At 39.5% G+C, this 21,019-nt stretch overlaps 1 protein-coding gene across 37 annotated transcripts in view; it reads right to left on the bottom strand.

The window, feature by feature from the left end:
* MAP4K4 (mitogen-activated protein kinase kinase kinase kinase 4) overlaps positions 1 to 21,019 on the bottom strand; it is a 273,822-nt gene that overhangs the window by 50,890 nt on the left and 201,913 nt on the right. For all 37 annotated transcript variants that reach the window (XM_069100536.1, XM_069100527.1, XM_069100530.1 and 34 more), the window contains exons 10-13: positions 18,042 to 18,217; positions 14,033 to 14,105; positions 9,431 to 9,641; positions 1,851 to 2,012 (exon numbers count right to left, since the gene is read on the bottom strand). In XM_069100536.1, coding sequence (XP_068956637.1) covers positions 1,851 to 2,012; positions 9,431 to 9,641; positions 14,033 to 14,105; positions 18,042 to 18,217 — 622 coding nt within the window. The remainder of the gene's footprint in view (positions 1 to 1,850; positions 2,013 to 9,430; positions 9,642 to 14,032; positions 14,106 to 18,041; positions 18,218 to 21,019) is intronic.

The following is a 21,019-nucleotide window of genomic DNA, read 5'->3' as shown; positions in this document are numbered from 1 at the left end:
CATAGCCTTGGTCATAAAGAGGCTTAACAAAAGAATTTTAGTTATGAATTTTGTCTGGTGAAGGGCTAGGTGACAGAGTTTACTGTACACAAACTTCCTTAGGAAGTCTAACCTGATACAGCAAATACAAATGGAGTCCACCGATGTTACTTCTCCCAAGGAAGCTGGCTAAGGCATCTCACTTCTGACCCGTCCTCTACATTCCTAATCTCCATCAAATCCTCATCACCCTCAAGCATACCATCCTGAGGCTTACCACTGCCAAGAGTGATGGCAAACATTCACAAATAAATTTTGACACCAAACTAATTTTATTTTCTGATCTACACAGATTTAAAACATCATCGTCTTTTGACAAGGAGTTCACCTCATCTGTTCCCTATCCTTATCAGCTCAAAATAATTCAAGAAAATATCCTGTCCAGCTACACACAAATCCTAGCATGTATTCAACCCACTTCACAGAACACAAATTTACACACACAAACACATATGTACACAAAGCATGCTCCTTAATAGCAAGGCCATCATAATGATTTTTATGCTAGAAGAGAAATGCATCATGAAAATGATAATGAGATTTTAAAAACTTTTCTTCTTTATAAGTTGGGGTGCAGAATGTATAAATTCACAAAGTATAAGCACCACTAACAGACCACTTCTAGCCCTGTATCTTCATTTAACTTCATGTTAGCTTAGAAGTATTTCTGTCTAGAATGCAGCAGCCAAGCAATCTCTCAAACTACTGAAATGATCAGAAAACTCATGTGGTTGAATTCTTTAAAGCCCTTAACTCCAAATATAACTGACATTTCAAAACAAATGCACACTTAAAAAATACCATGAATTAGCCACAACTTCAAGCACAATGAATGACAACAGTAAATTGAAGCTTCAAGAGTCACATGCACAAATAGGTTTTTACTAAATACGTGTGGAATGAATGAGTGAATAAAATTGCAATCGGATGTGCATGCAAACCCAATTCTTAAAAACTTGAGGCATTTAAAGTTTAGTAAACGAGGAGCGGTTGAATAAGCAAATTTGAAAGACACAATTAGGCTGGGTAAGTATTTCAAATGAGAGTTTAGAACATTATTTGAACTATCTCTTCTCATTTTTTTTAAAGGCAATTAAAAGCAAAGGAAGTTAATAGACAAAAAATGAGGGTACGTAATGTTAGTGCTCTGGTTCAAACCCATAAAATTCTGTAATAGAAAACAAACATATCTTAGTCACCTAGATTAATTACAGTCAAATTATTGTGTCTACACATGTTTCAAGAATGAATGGTCATTTCTAAATACAGTCATTAGTTGACTTCAATAAAATGTGATGGCTAAAAAGTGACTTGAAATAAAAATGGAGAAAAATTTTGCTTTTACTTCCTCTTATTATAAGATCTTGCCAATCATCTTCCATGTTCACTCACCATAACATCCAATTGGCTACTACTGATTTCTGAAACCCTTTGCCAACTTTTTTTTTATCAGTGATCTTTCAATGCAATAAGAGATCCGTTATAATTAAGACAGAAGAGTTCATAATTAACTATCGTCATAATCTTGATTTATCAGCTTCTGCGACATAATCTAAGTCCAAAAGGCATCTTTTGTGGAGTAAATTACTATTCAATCACCACTCAACTTGAATAATAAATACGTTCACTGTAATTCTCATGTAGCTTTATTTATGAATAATTTAGCAAGAAAAAAAGATTTAATTAACAGCACTCCTAGCTGCATTGCTTTATTCAAAATAATGACTTTCTCTCCTATTTAAAAAAAAACAATCAAACCTCTTTGAGTCCCAACAAAGTCAAAGTACTGTCACCTTCCTTCCTGGACTCACCTGCTCCCTCTCCACTCTCCTCTTCTCTTCTTCTGCCCTTCTTCTCTCTTCCTCCTCTTTCCGTCTTCTCTCCAAGTCCTCTAGGCGCCTTTTCTCTTCTTGTTCCCTCCTCCTCTGCTCACGCTCCTGCTGCCTTCTAGCCTCACGCTCTCTTCTTTGTTGCTGCAGAATTAGGGAGATTATGAGTGCGCATTGGGTTCCTTCAAGGTGGTTTTTGCTTATGTAGTAATATGGGGGTCAGATAAGGTCAGTTCAGTCACTGCCATGACCAGTTAGCATGTTCACAGTCACAAATGACACCTGTAACTTCAATTAACCTTTTCACAAAGAGGGCGTAAGCAATTCAAGCACAATCAGAAGGGAGAGGACAAAAAATCTTGAAAACCTTACAAAACACTTCTTCAAAAAGTCATCCTCATTTCTATTCCTTAATGAAAACACTCCTATAGTGGTCATCCCGTATCCCTGAAGGTTCCTGGAGACACGGATAGTCTTTTAAAAACTGTCTGGGGTTGGGGCCTGTGGAGTCAACTCTCATATCTTGGGGCAAACTGGACCTTCACAGTAGTTCTTGGTCCAGTGGATTCCCTAAGAGAATACAAGGGCTTAAAATCAGAACTATCTTTACTTCTTAAGTGGGACTTTCAAAAAACATATGGTGGCTCATATATCCCTCTCTGGATGATTCCTACATGGAACCTGTTACTGTGTCAGTACTGGACTTGGGGAGTGGTTCTTTCTTGGTGGAAATTTTGGTCCAGATTGGGTTTAAATTTAGAATACTATTGAGAGAATTACCACCATGGAAGAAATGCAGACAGGACAATGAACGCATCCACTGTTAGATATACTGTTGCTTAGGAATAAGTTTAGTTTCACGATATACTTTAAGAGGATTGGGTTTGGAGAAGATCTGGGTTCAAATACTTGTTCTGCCATGACACAATAGCTTGGAGGAAAGACGGTTTTAAATCCTAAATTTCACGAGCAAGACTAGCCAATGTGTCTTGGTTGGCACTGGTGAATTTATGATATATATGAGACAGAGATCTGAAGTCAGGAAGACTTATCTTCCTGAGCTCCAACCTGGTCTCAGGGTGACCCAGGGCAAGTCACTTAACTTGTCTGTCTGCCTCAGTTTCCTCATCTGCAAAATGGGGATAATTAATCATACCTATTGTGAAAACTGTAAAATTGCGAAAATCAAATGAGTTAGTACGTGTAAAGCATTTTACAGCAAACCTTAAAGCACTAAGTGATTATCATTGAGCAACTGATTACTATTCATTCTAAGAAAGTTTTAAGCAACTGCTTAAATTAATCGCTAGAATTTATGCAGGCATGGATACTTTAAGGAAAAATTTAAGTGTAGAACTAATTTACTGCAAGAAACCCAGCCTTCTCCCTTCAGCATAAAAATCATATTGACTTACGTTCTAATCCTAGATCTCAAAAAACAAAACAAAAGGATACCTTTCCCCTTTTAATTTTTTTTCCACAACTCCACTAGTAAAATACCTTTCCCTCAGTTCTCCATTTTCCCCTCCCCTAAGGCCTCTGCCTCTGACCTCCAAGGACAGGGAAATCAGAAAAGTAAGGCACCAGTCTAAGCTCCAAAACCAAATCTGTAAGCACAACTGGGCTATTGTCCACATGCCAAAGCACACAAAGCCTGGGAGTTTCCCTTCATCAACCCCTATCCCCCGGCTGTCAGCAACCAGCTCAGTCTATGTGTTTTTCAAGTATGGGATGCCAGGCACCAAATATTTTACTGTTTACTGTTCAATGAGGTCCTGGAGTCAGGAGGACCTGAGTTCAAATCCGGCCTCGGACACTTAACACTTAATAGCTGTGTGACTTTGTGTAAGTCACTTAACTCCAACTGCCCTGCCTTACGCCCTCCAAAATAAAACATGAGATGTGCAAATTTAGAGACATCTACCTTCCAAATGGTCGTATGGACTATATGTGCCTGACCTGTGGTAGAGCTTTCTAAGTCCATACTGGTCTGATCAGCTTCAGCCAGACACAACGTACACTAACCTCGACACCCGGATGCCATTTCGGTCCTTGTTGAGCATGAAGGGCAAGCATTGAAACCTAGTAAAGACTGAATTTAGGGTTTCTACATTGGGAACTTTAATAATGGCAGGAAAAGACGGGGCCCTTTTTTGCTTCTCCCAAAAGACAACTGTTCTTCATCTTCACAAGTGATTAAACAAGGGGACAACTCAGTAATAAAGGTGATTAAAAACTAAAACAGGCTATCGAGGGAGATTATAGAATCTCCAGCCCAGATGTTAAACAGGATAGACAACATCTGTATAAAACAGTTTAGGCAATGCCTTGCCTGGATTCAAGGGAATACGCTTTGTGACCCCCTGATAGCTTCGTGACTTGAGTGCATATTAAAAATCATACTTGCATGTACTCCAAATGAAAGATACCATACAGAGCGCAAAACAAAGGATTTTTTATAAGTGGCTGAGGGGAAAGCAAAAGGAATCTATGAAGAAAATATTTCTGACTACTTTAAAATGCATAAAAATATTTTTAAAAATCCTTTGGGGGAGGTTAGGGAATTCATCCATGGTTCCTTCCTTCCAGGACTCATAGCCAAGAAATACATAGTATGTATTAAAGCACATTTTATTGTCATTATTTATTTAAAACTTTCAGTTCCCTAAGTCCTACAATTAATCTTCATATTAACCCACTTTCTTTACTAGATTCCTTTTCCTCTCTTCTATTTCTAGCATTTTTTTGTCTTATGGGCTTTCCCCATCACCTAAAATGTAACAATTCTGCATTTGTGAGTCACTGAAGCCCTGGCAGGGCATGATGGGTGGTCACCTTGAAGATTTTAGTAGCAAGGAATGAGAACACTGGATGAAGAATCATAGACTTAGGGGTAGAAGCAGTGATAGGTAGAGGATGTCTAATCCAACCCTCTCATTTAAAGAATGAGATATCTGAGACTCAGAGAAGCCAAATAACTTGCCCAAGGTCACACAGATGTCAAAGCAGCAGTCAAGATTCAGATTCAGGGATCCTGACTGCATTTTCATTATACCAGTATCTCCTGTAGGCTTCAGGGAAGCAAATTTCAAAAAAAGTTGGGAAAGATCGACAGGATTCTGGGACCAGAAACTATGAAATGGATAATAACTCAAGGAATGGGAATAGATTCTAAAGAAACAAAATAAAATTCTGCCCACATAACTGCCAATCAATCCCAGTGAAGGGAGATGTCTAAAGCAGCACACTGGTGCTTTCTTAAATACAAGCAAATAGGAAAACATAAGAATAGCAGGAACCAACCAAAATATTGACAGGAAGGAAGGTTCAAAGTTCAAAGTGGGCTGATGGTCCTGAAAAGCACTATGGACAGCTAAACAAACTTATTTATGTTAGGAATAAGAAAGAAGCAGGCCCTGCAAAAGAAAGAAAGAGTAGGAAGAGGGAATTGTAGCCCCAGGTAGGTGAGGAATTGGAGGACCAGGCTGCTTGTCCAGCACGAACTACATCTCAGGGTGCTAAAGGAGCCTGCAGATGTAATCAGAGCGGCACTGTCCAAAACATTTAAAAACTGGAGAGGGACCAGACCAGAGAAAAAAGTTCTTGCTTAGCGCTTATCCACAGTTTCTATTTGGCCACATTAAAAATTTAAAAAAGAAAAAAAAGGAGATTTTCTTCAGCAAAATAATGTTCCAACCTTAGCCTTCTCCAGTGGCAAACCTCTCCCCCACTTTAGGCCTCAGTGCCTTCCAGCTTTATAACCCATTTAGCATACTAACCAAACAAGGAAGAATGAGAAATCATCATTCATACTTCCACAAAAGGGAAATGTATGAACTCTCCTATGTGCTTGCAAGCTGGGGCCTTTAGATGGGAGATATCTGAAAGGCTGGGTAGATAAGGCTTCTTGCTTCTTCCTTGTCCCTCAAATGCTACCATGGCCATGGCTGACCCAGAACATCAAATTCCTTTAGTTACTTTAAGGTTTATGTCATGAGGGACATGAACTGAGGGAGGCATGTGAACTCTAGTGATTATTCATCACTTTTGGAATAAAAAAACCCTCCTCTACTGAAGTTTTAAATCCCTTTACAACTTGGTCTTACCTTTCCAGAGCACAGAGGCTAGGATCTAGCTGAGTCATAACGGGAAAAATGCCACTAAAGCTCTTTCAAATCCAATGCTTCATCTTTAGGACAATGACAGATATGGAAAGTGCTTTGGAAAACCTTATTAGGCAGTCACACATACAATCAATCCTGGAACTGGAAGGGAATTCTGAGGTCATCAGGTCTAATCCATTTAAAATCGAAGCACCCCACATTTAGAAAGGGAACTTACAAACAATCTAGCCTAACCAATATGGAAGTAAGAATCCTCCCAGGGCACACCCAACAACAGAATGCAGCTTTTGCTTAGAGTTATGTCAAGTCAACAAGCATGTATTAAGAGCTGTACAAGGCACCATGGCAAGCAGCAAGAACATGAAGAAAGGAGCAAGTCTCTGATCTTGGGCTCACAGAACTCACTATATTATGAGGCAGTTATTATTTATTAATAAATAATTATTTATTTATTGAATTAATTAAAAATAATTAATAAATAAATAATAAAGCACTAAACTTTTGGACATCTTCGACTGGTTTTTTTTTTTTTTTTTGCTTTTTGGAGGGCAATTGGGGTTAAGTGACTTGCCTAAGGTTACACAGCTAGTTTTTTTGTGTTAAGTGTCTGAGGCCAGAACCGAACTCGGGTCCTCCTGACTCTGGGGCCAGCGCTTTACTCACTGCGCCACCTAGCCTCCCCTACATCTTCTATTGTTAAGAAGTTTTTCCTTACATACGCTCTCCACAATTTCTATTAAGCAGTGCCAAATGTCTATTCCCTCGTTAGTCAGTTGTTTCAGTGTCTGACCCATATGGGGTTTTCTTGACAAAGATTCTCCAGCTCATTTTACAGATGGGGAAACCGAGGCAAAAGGTGGTAAGTGACTTGCCCCTCAGGTCACAAAGTGTCTGAAGTTGGATTTGAACTCAGGAAAATATATTTTCCTATCTCCAGGCGCAGCACTCTCTCCAGTGCAAAACCTAGCTGCTGCAATTCCCTTCTATTAGCCCTATAAGTTCTTAAGAGCAATCACATCTCCCACTAAACCTTCTAGAATCCAAACATTCCAGTTCTTGCAAATGATCTTCATATGGTCCTTCCTACCAGCCGTCCTCCTCTGAAAGCTCTCCAGCTAATCAATTTTCTCCCTAAACTATGGAGCCCAGAATGGAGTAGATTATTCTAGATGTAGTCTGAGGAGGGCAGAGCACAGCAGGGCTGCCACCTCCCAATCCTAAATACGATGCCTCTCTTTAATGTAATCTATAGTCCCATCAACATTTTTGGGGGGCGGGAGGCCTACCGTATCATATTACTGATTCATATCAGTTTGCAGGTCACTAAAACTTCCTGGTCTTCCTGATCACCTGCCCATCTTATTATGCTCCTTTCTAGCCTTCAGTGTCCAGGACAGTATCAGCTGCCCAATAAAAACTTTTTCGGTGACTGACACTAACCACAATTTTCATAATGATCCATCTTTTCCAGCAGTTTGCAACCTCAATTCCTTCCCTTCAATCTTCAACCTCTCCCTCTCTGCTCCTTGTTCTTTCCCTGTTGCCTTCAAACTTGTCCTAGTTTAATTTATTCTTTAAAACAAATTCACCAGACCTCTCCATTCCCTCCAGCTATCATCCTGTATCTCCCTCTCTTTCTCAAACTCCTTGAAAAAGCTGTTAATGCCTGTAGACCCCATTAACCTCTCTTACTTCTCACTGGAGTCTCGCTTCTGACTCCACTCAACTGAAACTGCTCTTTCCAAGGTTGCCAAAAACATCTTACTGATGAATCCAAAAGTCTTTTCTCTGGTATGACTGTGCCTCTCCTACTTAATGAACCCTAGTGATGATATTCATCACTTTCAGAATTTTAAAAAAAACAACCGTCTTCTACTTAGCTTTAAATCCCTTTACAATTTGGTCTTATCTTTCCAGCCTCATTGGGCATTACTGCTACTCTCCTTTCTGCACTCCATAATTCATCAAAAGGGACTTTCCTCTCTTGCTGACACACAATATTCCATTTCCCATCGTGGTGACTTTGAACCAGTCATCTGTCTACACCTTGAACGCACTCTATCTTCACCTCTGCCTCATGGAAGCCCTTCAAAATAACACTACAAGAAGTCATTCCTAATCACAACTTCTAGTGCTCTGAATCCCAAATAGTCTTGTATTTTACGACTTGGGGCATATTTATATTTATTCTCCATACAGAGAGATTATCCTACATGCAGTTATAATATTCTGCATTCTATTATATGTATTCATTATACAGACATATATACATACACACACATTCATGCACATACACCCATACTTATTATTTCCCCCATCAGAATGGAAGCTCATTGAGCATTGGGATTAAGTGTTTATACTTGCATTCTCTGAGGCTAGCACAAAGCAGGAGTTCAATAAATGCTTATGGGTTAAGTGAGAAATCACTGGAAAGACAAAGTGATTTAAAAAAAAAAACAATCAATAAAAGAATTTCAAAAGAATACATTAAGAATATAAAAGGGGCAGTTAGGTGGCAAGGTGGATAGAGCCCCAGTTCTGAAGTCAAAGGGGTCTGAGTTCAACTCCTCCCTCAGACACTTACTAGCTATGAGACCCTGGATAAGTCACTTATACCCAACTGCCTCCCAAACATAAGTAAATAACAATTAAAAATAATAATAAGAGTAGAGGTAGTAATAACAATAATAATAGAGGCTAGTATTTATATAGTGTCTGCTACCTGCCAGGCACTGTGCTAAGTATTTTACAAATATTATCTCATTTGACACTCACTGCAATCCCGAGAGGTAGGTACAATTTATTGTCCCAATTTTATAGCTGAGGTAACTTTGGCCAACAGAAATTAAGTGACTTGCCCAGGAACACAGAGCCAGTAAGTGTCTGACATCAAATCTGAACTCAGGCTTTCCTGACTCCAAGGCCAGAATTCAATATGCTACCTAGCAGTCTTTTTAAAAAAAGAAAAAACCCACACACTGATCACTTTTTGATCGCTGATCAAACTGTTTTTTTGACTTCAAGATTCAACTGAGTCTGTACCGTCCAAGGTTACCCGCACTCTCTCAATGGTTTATTACGATCTTCTCGCTCTCCTTTTGTACCTGGATCTGTAAAGAATTCCTTTTCTCCACCATGTTCCTGATAAAGGCTCATCCCCTCTCTGACTGAAGACATCTAGAGAAGGGAGCTCCTTACCAGCCATGTCAGGCCATTCTCCTGCTGACCAGTTCTATGCATCTGAACCTTTTTCCTTAAAGGGCCAGGAGCAGGGATGCTATTGACTAGAAGCAAACACCTGCTCCTTGGGTTGTGAATGGCCATGCCTGGGTGAGCGGAAGCTTCCTTCGAGAAGATGTGTGGGGACTAGTGGCTACTCTCTCCTAGAATAAGCAGAGTAAAAGGAAGACCACACTGAGCCCTTCCTCCCGTCTCTACCTCTTCCAGTCGTCTCCTCTGCTCCTTCTGCTGCTCGATGCGTTTCTGTCTCTCCGCCAGAAGCTGCCTCTTATATTCTTCCTGCTCTCGGAGCTGCTGTTCCTGTAGGAGCTGCTGCCTCCGCAGGGCCTCGGAGCGTTCCTTGTTTTCCTGTTGCAGTCTTAGGAAATCCCGTCGAAGGGTAGATTCACCAGGCACGTTAACAATGGAACTGTTTAAAAAAAAATGCACATACATGCAGGAATAAGTGATAGCCACAGGAACAAATCACTTTCTGAGCTTATGGAAATCTAATCTCAGACACTTACTCCATTTTTTCCTTTAACATAACTTTAGGCAAAGTGAATTTGCACACTGGCCATGTCCAAAACTGTATCTCATTCTGCAACCTGAGTTCCATCACCTCTGTCAGGACCACCTGATTTTCTTTCTCTAAATGTATTCATTTGGCGAGTTCACCCATTTTCATGGCTTCTACCATCCCTTCTACACAGACTGTCAAATCTCTATATAATTCCAACCCATCACCTGCACTTCAGCACCACTGAATTTATCCATTTATAATTCTAATTAATTATAATTTATAACCATTAATAACATGCTAATTCCTATATAATTATTATATATAATACAACTATAATTTATAGTTTCATTAATTGTAATTTGTAATCATTAGCAAACATTTCTCCTATTCATTTTTTTTTTTGCTTTTTGGAGGGCAGCTGGGGTTAAGTGACTTGCCCAAAGTCACACGGCTAGTAAGTGTGTCAAGTGTCTGAGGCCGGATTTGAACTCAGGTCCTCCTGACTTCAGGGCAGGTGCTCTATTCACTGTGCCACCTAGCTGCCCTCTCTTATTCATGTAACAAAAATTTACTAAAATATTTACATGTCAGCCACTGTATCTCCAACTGCATACAGCACAGCTATACTGAGATATTCCACCATCTTTAAAACTGACTCATCAATCTCCCTCCCCAGTCCAAAATCAACAGTTCTATAAAGTGAACATAAGGAAATTGGAAGGGGACAGGAAGGAGGGAAGAAGACACTAACAGATAAGAAGAACAGGAAATAAAATAGAAGGTGGCCCTTATGTAGAGAGTGGAACATGAGCTGAGCTCCTAAGGGAACTAGGTTTTCTGAGAGGTAGCAATGAGGAGGTAAAGCCTTCTAGGCTGTTATAGGAATGTAAATGTTTATGATCTGCCCTGCCCCAGGCTTAAGTGCACCTGAAGCCTGGGGTGGGAGGCTTGTTTCTCAGGAGATACTTTGTGATTGGGCAGTGGGTCAAGAAGCTTGTTACATTCTCTGAGCCAGGAGAAGGCTATATAAGCCCTGATGTGAGACTTTGCTTTGGGGTTCACTTTGAGAAGTGTTGTGTGATCTGACCAGATGAGACTGTTAAGAGCCCCCCGGCTTTGAAAACCCAGATGCTGATGCTTCCCTCTCTGGTAACTGGGATTAGGTATGGAATTATATAATGGTTGGACAGTTTGGAAGCCTGTCTGCTGAAATGTTCTTGTAACCTCTGTATATTCTGAAGTTCAGGGTGCTGACCTTTTTCTCCTGAACTAGGTAAGCAATGGATGTTTGATTGATTAAAGCAAGCTTGTTAACCCATTCTGAGTTGCTTTCCTTTAGAAAAGCAGATCTAAGAACCTGTGTTGGCAGCCACCCTGGGCACGCTGGGGTGCTTGCTGCAACACAGGCCTAGGGACAAACTGCATAAAGACAAGAAAGAGAACATCATGAGTTGATAGGTTGGTTGTTATTCTTTCTACTTGAAGAGGATTAAAATAACATTATTATGTTTGAGTCAAGGTACAGCATATCTCCGACTGTGGCTGATCCTACCAATGGGAATCCCGAAGGCTTTACCACCAATCGGGCACAAATAGTCCATGTGAACATGCAGAGTGGAGATGTCTCTAAATCTCCCCATCTCACATTTCTCATAAACATTATATGTAAATAACAGTAAGAATGCCAGTTTCATTGGATCAATAAATAAATAAAAGGAAACACCTAACAAGGCTGGAAAGGTAAGTTTAGAGGCAGGTTGTTGTCAAAGTCAAATAGAGATGTTTGTGTTTGATCTTAAAGATAATCGGAAGCCAGCCAAGTCTTCTGAGCAGGGGAGTGGCATGGCCAGAGGTGGTATTTGAGCTGAGCATGGAAGGATTTGGAGATTCCAAAAGGTGAAGCTGAGGGAAAGAAATTAGTTTGTGTAGTATCACTTGCCTACCCTTCCTTGAAAGCACAGCTCATACGGTACCTATTCTCCATGATCAGGAGCTCTGATCGCTCTCTCCTCTCTCCATACTCCTGTACTTCCAGGTAATGTCCTTAAACACTTTAGCAAATAAAGTAACTGTTCTGTTTCTTTTTGGTTACGTCTCTTCAAGGAGAATGAAAACTCTGAAGATGACAAGTCCATCTTATGCTGCTCTACCTATCCTGTCAAGCACAGACAATGCTACACAGACAGTAGCTGGCCTAATACTTTTTAGGTGTCTGAAACCACGTGTGTAATTCTTTACTTTAAAATTCCACTTAACATTTGAAACCAGCGATCCCCAAATCTAAATCTAGTTGTTGACATCCAAGGATAGTTCCAAATTCTGAAAACAGAATTCAATAGAATTCATACAATGTCACTTCAGCTTCCCTCTTCTCCCCAGTTCCCCAATTTCTTCACAACAACACATTGCATTTCCTCTAAAGCAAAAACCAAGCACTTAACCACCACTTCTGCACCTCCTACTCACATCTCAATTCCTTGCAATCTGGTTTCCAACCACACCACTTGGCTAGAGCCCAATAAATCAGTTCTTAATTGTAAAATTTAGTGTCCTTTTCTCAGTTCTTCTCCTTCTTGACATTTAGGCTATTGACCATTCCCCTCTATATGACCACTTTTTCTGGGTCTCCTTCACCAGATCATCACCATGTTCCACATGTAACCCTCTTCTGCTGCCCTTCCCCCTCTATACCTCTCCCCTTATTTGCACCCCCTCCAAATTTCCCCAACTTCCTATACTATCCATCCATGCCCTCAGGTTGGCAACTTGGGAGTCATTCTTGATCCCTCACTCTGCCAAGTTTTGTCAACTCTATTTCCTCAAGATCTGTCTGCTGCCTTTGTTCTACTCTTACAGTTAACACTCCAGACCAGGGCCTTATGACATCTCACTTGAACCATCACAACAGATTACTAATCAGTTTTCCTGTTTCCGGTCTCTTCCCTCTCCAATCCATCCTCTACACAGCTGCCAAATTAGCTAAAGTTTAGATCTGTCCATATTAATCCTCTGCTCAATAGTTTTCAGTGGCTCTGTGAAGAGAGAGAAACTCCTCAGCTTGGAATTTAAAGCCTTTGCTGGTTCTAATTTGCCTTTCTCACACTCATTAATTAATCCCTTTCAAGAACTTTTTCTTCTTGCCAAAATGGCCTCTTGGCTATTCCCTAAATGTGACCATTTTTTCTCCCATCTTCTTGCATTTGCACAGATCATGTCTTCATTGCTATAATGTACTTCTTCCTTTCTATAGTCTCTTGGAATGCTTAGATCTTTTTAAAAATTTCAACCCAAGTACCAACTAGAAAAAGAGATATTTTTCAATTTCTTTGGGTTTTGGTACTCTGATCCTCTTCAAATTAACTGGTATTTACTTATGTGTATAAATGCTGTCCTCCCCCCCCACCCCAACAAAATTAAGTTCCTTGAAGTTAAAATTATTTTTAAAATTCTGCCTTTATATTCCCAGGTTCTAGAACAATGATTGAACATGACAGCTACATAATAATGTAGCTTAACTTTGATCTGACAGGTAACTGCTCAATATTATCAATACTCACACTTGTAATTGACAAAAATAACCAATTCTTATGATATTTTGATGAATGGTTACAATTTTTTTTAGTAGAATTAACATTCTTAGGTGAAGCATGAACAGATAGATGTCTTTATGCACAAAGAAAATACGGATACAAAGAATATGGACCACCTTTCCCTTCTTCAATCTTCTTAACCCATTTCAGGCTCTTTCAGGCTACAGTTCTCTAGGACATGTTCCAATAGGTTTCTAAACTTATTCTTCCTTGCTTTTGATCAATTCTTGCACTTTCTACCTCACAGCTCATCCCCCACCTCCCCAAAAACACAGGTATTCTCAAATCCCTATCTTCACCAGATAATCTAGGTTCTACCTATCAAGTCAAATTGTTTTAATTTCCCCAAATTCATGAAGGCAAGCAAAAAGCTGAAAATGTCTGCACCCAAAACACAGACCTGAAGATGGTTCTGGAGAAAATATAAAGTATGCAATTCCTGGCAGCACACTAGTTGCCAGAAAGGAGAAAACAAATCTGTCTGTTTGGGGAAGACTAGGTTTGAAGGAAGGGAAAGCAGATGTTCACAGGCACCTTTTTAAGGAGTAAGGAACAGAAAAGGAGAGAAAAGCAACAGAATATCTCTAGGTCAAGTTAAAGTTTTCCCAAGCATGAGAAGTATGACTTGATGATGCGTGTAGAACGTCCAGGATCCAAGCATTGCTTCGGCAAGAATCAGACTTTCAAAACGTGCGCTTCAGTTATTACCTGGGCTCTCCTTCCTGCTCAGGCACTTCCTCCTCTTCTTCTTCGCTTCCACTATACTCATACTCTGTTTCATCTGTGAAATTTAAGAGAAAAGTATTGAGATGTGCTGGAGAATTCGAATCCATTTGTGCAAACTCCCATGACGCGCCACACACACGTCTTACTGAGCCTCAACTGAGAACACTGTAAAATGCAGTGCAAGCGTCTCTCTGCCTCACGATTGACTCTGAGCTGGGTGCTTGACAGAAGAAAACTGGTAAGAATAGTTTATTAAGCTGTATTCCATATAAATGGGCAGCCAGATGGCATCATGGAAAGAGTACTAGGCATGGAGGAAAAAGATTCACCTGGAGTTCAAATCCAGCCTCAGACACTTAACTAGCTGTGTGACCCCAGGTAAGCCACTTAGCCCTGTTTGCCTCAATTTCCTTATCTGTACAACAAGCAAGAGAAGGAAATGGCAAACCACTCTAGCATCTTTGCCAAGAAAGCCCCAAATAAGGGTCACAAAGAATCAAACACAACTAAATAACAACAGATCCCATATAATTCTTTATAGGTATGAATTTATATCCTAATGTTTTTAAATTTTTTTAATATTTATTCATTTTGAACTTAAATACAAAAAGCAAAAAAAAGAATATTTCCATGTACCTAGCACAAAAAGAGGATTCAATACAAAACCAAAAATTTGCATTTCACATTGTTTACTTTTTTTATATGATACCAGACATTGTTTTCAAAGCTACTATGTTCTTCCTAATAATGGCCATTTAATATGTCGCCTTTAAGTTTTGCAAAGCACTTTACATATGTTAGCCTAACGACAACGTTATGAGGCAAGTGCTATTACTATTCTCACTTTACAGATAAGGAAACTGAAGCCAAGAAAGAGGTTAAATGACTTGCCCAGGATCACATGCTATTAAGTAGCCAAGGCCAGATCTGACCTCTTCTTCCTAAGCCCAAATCTATCAGTCTATCCACAATGCCACCTTGCTGCCTACCTCATCGATGGGTGCATCTTAAAGAAATTCTCCAGATGAATGACTTAAACATAAAACTTGAGTAGGAAGACAAAGCCTTAGTCTACTCTGCATTTTGGAAACTACACTGCCTTGCTGACTGCACCACAACAAAACCCCATCCTTTAAACGTGTTTGAAACATGGAATACAACGAACGAGGAACATCTAAATTACCCACAAAACTCAACAGACAATGGAAAAAATGGAGTAAAAGATATGACTAATGGCATGTATATCTGGAAAAGAAGTTGGGCCAGTTAGGTGTGAAAATAAAAGAAAATTAGGTGAACAACCCAGTGATGCAATGATACCCTCGAGGTATAAAAAAAAGAGGAAGGCTTTCAAAACATTGGTAAGAACCCTCATGAAAGATTTATGGTAAGACTAGGAAGGGGGTCATATAGGAAGAGAAGGAAGATGAGATAAAGAAGGGCATTGTTGGTGGGAAGTACCCACATTGAACAAATTACTTATCATCCAAAAGGGAAAATGGTAGTGTCATCCACATAAATTAAGAGATTCAGAGAAAATGTCAGGGTTTTTAGTTTAGGTTTCTTTCTTTTTTTTTTTTTAAGGAAAAGAAATTCAGTTTGAGAAGTGTTGATTTTTGAGGTGCCAACAAGACACTAAGGTGAAAAATTCCTACAGGAAGCCTGAAACATGAAACTAATGCTCTGAAGAAAAATTTCTCCTTCAACTGAGCCAAAATCCATTCCTCTGTAACTTGTATCCATTAGCCCTAGCACCCTGGGAGCTAAAAAGAATAAGTCTAATCTCGACAATAGCCCTTCAAATATCTTTAGAAAGCTATCATGCCTCTTCTAAATTTGCTTTTCTCCAGGTGAACAATCCCCAATTCATTCAAATTGATCCTTTTATGACATTTAGAGTGTCCTCTCCTATTGACCTTCTTCATATGCTCAAGCATGTCAACATCCTTCCTAAAAACTGGCCCCCAGAAATAAATGCTCTGAATGTGATATAACCAGGTCAGAATATAGTGTCTTGAACACTGTGCTTCTGAGAATGTAATCTAGGGCCATCTTAGCTTTCTGGTGCTACCAATTATAGTTCACAAAAAAATCAGTGAATGGCTGTCTAGTTCCATATTCCTCATTCCATAGTTTTTCAGTTGACTTAAGGCTCAGTTTAAGCCTTTTCTATTATTTTTTTCTAGTTCATCACATGAGATTGAATCCATTTTTTCTCACGTATAGTCTCTAGGGTTTAACTTTATGTAATTTGTAAAACTGATGAGCATGCCATTTATGGTTTCATTGAAGTGCCTCAAAATAATTCTATTAGCAGCCTTTCTCCCTTGTAGTTGATAGTGACACCATTCTTTGGGTCTAGTGAGTCATTCGGTAACTTCAAAATCCACCTACTTCAAATTAATTTACATGACTAATTTTTGAAGAATGAAATAATGCAGTAGAACAAACTCAATAATTTGACTATTATTAAAAAATGAACTAAGATTCAACAGATAAGAAAGATTAAAAGGTACCAGGACATGCCCTGGATTTCAATTTGACTAAATCCCTTTTACAAGATTTTTCTCTCATCATCTGACTTCCTTCAAAGGTCGGAAAAAAGATTCTAATTCATAGGTTTTTAGTTATTTAAGGTCCTACTGTCGTAATTGCTCTAGGAATCAGATGAAAGAAGGTTCACTATAGAATGAAGTCCTTGGGGGAAGGTTTCTTAGGATGAAGTGGGTTTTACTGGGTGTCTTGATAGGAGAGAGGAAAAGAGAGGTTATTCTAGCAGGAGGAAATACCACAAAAGGACAGATGCAGAATAATTATGACATATGTAGGGTAGAAATATAGGCCAAAGTATTTGGATTTGGCAAAACAGGCAACAGGGAACCACTGCAGATCCCTTAAGAAGGGGAAGGACATCACTGAAATAGCACTTTGGTGAATACCTATTGTTCAGACTATGACAAGCGTTAGAAGGACAATCTATAAAGTTGGTCCATCTAAGTTTCTCTTTCGGACATATATTCCAAAGGACAGGGACCCGGACTTGGATTTCAATGGGAGGATGAGCACAAGCTGGACTGAACTTAGGACACTGAATGGAGTACTCTGAACAACCCTCAAGTTTCTCTGGGAAACAGAAGTTCATCTATTTAATTGCAATATTCTTTCTGGTGATGCTATGGGATTGTAAGCCATGGCAGATCACAGTGTCTGAAGAAGTAAAGCTCCAGATCTCTCAGAAAACAATGGAGAAATGTATGGTGGACAGGAAGGGGCTGCAACTTTTACCTATTCTGAAAAAAATGCATGGGGAAGCCGCAGAGAGAAAGGACATTCCTCAAAGAGATGTATAAGCAAAAAAATAGACACGAGCGAGGATAATACACAGCCTGCAGCCCCATTAATATACAAACCATGTCAAGGATTGTAAAGGAATACTCTCCTCTCCCCTTGGCATGTGTGGAGACACAGACAAGAACTGCAAAGAATTAGAAGGCATGGACAGACTGTGATCTAGATCGTTGGCATGTCAACAGGGATGAGATTACAGACCCATCAAAGCCCTGAAATACTTTAGGAAGACATTAATGAACATAAATACTTAGTAAATGAAAAATTTTTTCTGGTAGTAACATTTAGGATGGATTAAGAAAAGGAACAAAGATATTTCCAAATACCAAGAAAGAGCTGACAGATACCTCCACTACTCTGCTCACTGTCCAGCTACCACACCTTAATTTGAGTGTCTAGGATTCGGGAGGAGCTTAGGACAGCTTAGAGGCACACTGGCAGCCTCACCTCGGCTCCAGTTTGGTGACAATGCCTGTTTTTGGGTCTGTGCCTGAACCAGAAGTTAAGGCCTAGCGCCAACATGAACACCTAACCAAAGGCCGTGTGGCACCAGTCACTGAAGGGGCAGGTGACGCCTATCCAAAGGGACAGGAAGCTGGAAAGAACTGCAGAAAAAAGATAAAAAACAAAGCACATTGGATACCTTTCTCCCCTCTCTTCTTCCTCGTCCGGTCTATATGGTCCTTAAGCTGGATTCTAACTTGCCTCTCATTCGGCTGATCCCTTATAAAAGGATGTTTCAGAAGCTGCTCTGTGGAGGGACGTTGCGTGTAGTTCTTCACTAGGCAGCCTTCTATAAAGCTAAAAAACTTTTTTGACCTGTAGAAGAAAGGGGGGAAAATTAAGAATCTGTATCATAAAGAGTCATAAAGTTTCCACTGAAGAAAGCACCTTGGCAAAGCAATCAACATACAGCCACAAGCCAGCAAACCAGGGTCTTGGTGGAACCCAAATACACAAGAAAAATACAAATGCTTCAAAAGACATTTTGGAAGGCCTAGAAAGTAGTGCATGAGGCTCCTACGAGCAACAGGGTAATGCACAGGGACCAAGCCCACTGACATACAGTGAGAAAAAGGGTTAATTTAAACCACAATGTGATCCCATCATCTATACAGATCACCTGGTTAAGCAAAGGACTGAAGCACAGGCTAGAAAGGATGGGAGAAAGAAAAAAGGCCAGAAAGTGCGGACATCAAATTACAGGCCTTTTAATCCAATCAGTCCTTTCACATTCACAAAGCTCTCAGTTTTCAATCATTTTAAAGCACAGAGATAAAAATCAACAGTTGTGACTGTATTATTTTTTAAAAGAAAAAAAAAAGCCCAGGTACTCTTATCTAGGTTCATTCTGCTAGCTAAGATCTAAAGACAGCATCACAGTTCTATTTTCTCTATTTCAAACTTCAAAAGAGCCTAGATTTGTATAATGTATATACTCCTTTTGCAATTGCAGAGCTTAAAATCTTTAGGAGTTATCAAGCTCCTCACCCACCCACCCGCCATCCCTAACCCTCCTCCCTCACCCAAATCACCCAGGGGCCAACCTTCTAATGATAAGCATCTCTGAATTAAGCTAGAACAATTTTTGGACAAGCAGGAATACAGTCTTGTCTTTGGGCCTCCAGATTAAGCCTTTCCAATTTAGCAAGACCAGTCAGAGCTTGTCCTTTGTTAGTAAAGCTTTTTAAAATGGAGACGGTCATTTCCATGCTATAATGAGGTAACATGTTAAGACCTTATGGGAAGCTACATTTTATCCCTTTGCTTTAAGACTGATTCTTTTACTGACTGTATGGTCACTGGCCAATTAATTTCTATGACTCTATCTCCACATCTATAAGATGGGGATAGCAATATTTGTGCTACCTATCTCCTGGGTTTGTTGTGAATTTGGTGCTTTGTAAAAGTCAAAGCACAATATAAAACCTAAGGAAAGATTATTATTAAAACAGTATTTTTTTTTGGTTCTTTGGAGGGCAATTGGGGTTAAGTGACTTGCCCAAGGTCACACAGTTAGTAAGTGTTAAGTGTCTGAGGTCGGATTTGAACTCAGGTCCTCCTGACTCCAGGGACAGCGCTCTATTCACTGCACCACCTAGCCGCCCCCAGTATAGTACTTTTGAATCGTCCTACCTCTGACTTGTAATTGTGTAATGACTTTATTTTTATTAAATACCTATCATTTCTCTTTTCTCTGAAGATTTCTGAGTGAAGTTTTAGGAAAATATCTTGACTTATCCTATTTAACTAGTCAGAGTTAAATTTAAATTTATTCTAATGAAGCTTCTTTCACAGTGTGTTGACATTATAGGTAAAGGTTTGGTTTTTAGATTATGGATTTAAGTAAACTTGAGTATTTCTATGAGGACATAACTGAGAGATAAATCAATGCAATTTTCACATTGGCAAGAGAGATTATTATACACAAGTAAGAGGAAAGGACAGAGGGACATCCCTGACTTCAGCATTTTATTAAGAACATGGGACCAGACACCAAGAGAGATTCATGACCATTCAATGGTCATCCCTGGCTCTACGATTCTGACAATAATTTAGCCTGTCAAGATCTGTTTCTTTATCTGTAAAATGAGATTTGGGCAAGATGATCTCTGATCGTAAAATCAAAGGATCACTAAGATTTAGAAAGGGGAGGGACCTTTTTAAAAGGCCATCTAATGTATATCTCCCATTTTACAGAGAAGAAAGCACAGGTCACACAAGTTACGTATGAACCTGGGTTCAGATCCTGACTCCAATGCCAGTGTTCTTTCCATTGTACCATGTTGTCTCTGAAGACGTCCCTTCCAGAGCTGAAACTATTAAGTAGCTTAATTATCTTCTAAAGAGAATATTTTATTAATTATAGCAATCTATTTCCCAACATGCCATTTAATTGTGTGATGACTTCCATTTCCTTCAAATACATGATATGTATTAAATTTTAAGAAATTATTTCAATAAATTCCCATCCACCCCTCACATTTTGTGTCGGTGTATGTAATTTCATCAGTGCTGAGATCTCCCAGCGATCTTACCCACTCACATTATCACCTTCTCTGCAACTTTTAGTTAGTCACACACTTAGATGTGTCAAAGGTGAATCCTAAATCTAGGTCTCTGATTTTGAGACTAGCTCTACATCCAATGTGTCATACAGACTTACAGGTTATGTAAAGGGATCTGTAAATTATCAGGAAATAACTAAACTTCCCTGAAAGACAGAAAATTCCAACCACTTTTGAGTCAGTTCTATTCTATAAAACCACCTGAGATGGTGCCTGGGTTAGAGGCTGCCCCAAAAGAAAGAGACAGAATTGAAGGGAGTTGTAAAAGCCACAAAGCACCAAAATCTTCTTTCTCATCTTAGCTCTAAAGTCACCCTGGATGTTGGAAGGCTCAGTTCGCAGAAGCTTCAAAGCAGGGCTCAGGAAGGCAAAAAAGGTTCTTGGTGTAGGTCCAGCAGAAGACTACATGGCTGGAAATGTTGATCACCAGAAAGTTGGCTGTCAGGTGGTGCATTTTTTAATCATGGCAATTCATGAAGAAAAGCTACTAAATAAAGAATAATGGGTCTGTGATATGCATTGGAGCAAAGCTTCTTAAACCATGGATCTCCAT

Source organism: Petaurus breviceps, unplaced genomic scaffold (assembly GCF_028583685.1).
Source record: "Petaurus breviceps papuanus isolate PSGF00001 unplaced genomic scaffold, PetGlider_PUasm1.0 419, whole genome shotgun sequence".
Taxonomy (NCBI): Eukaryota; Metazoa; Chordata; class Mammalia; order Diprotodontia; family Petauridae; genus Petaurus; species Petaurus breviceps.
The sequence above is the reverse complement of the archived record's forward strand: the minus strand, read 5'-3'. Positions and strand labels throughout refer to the sequence as shown.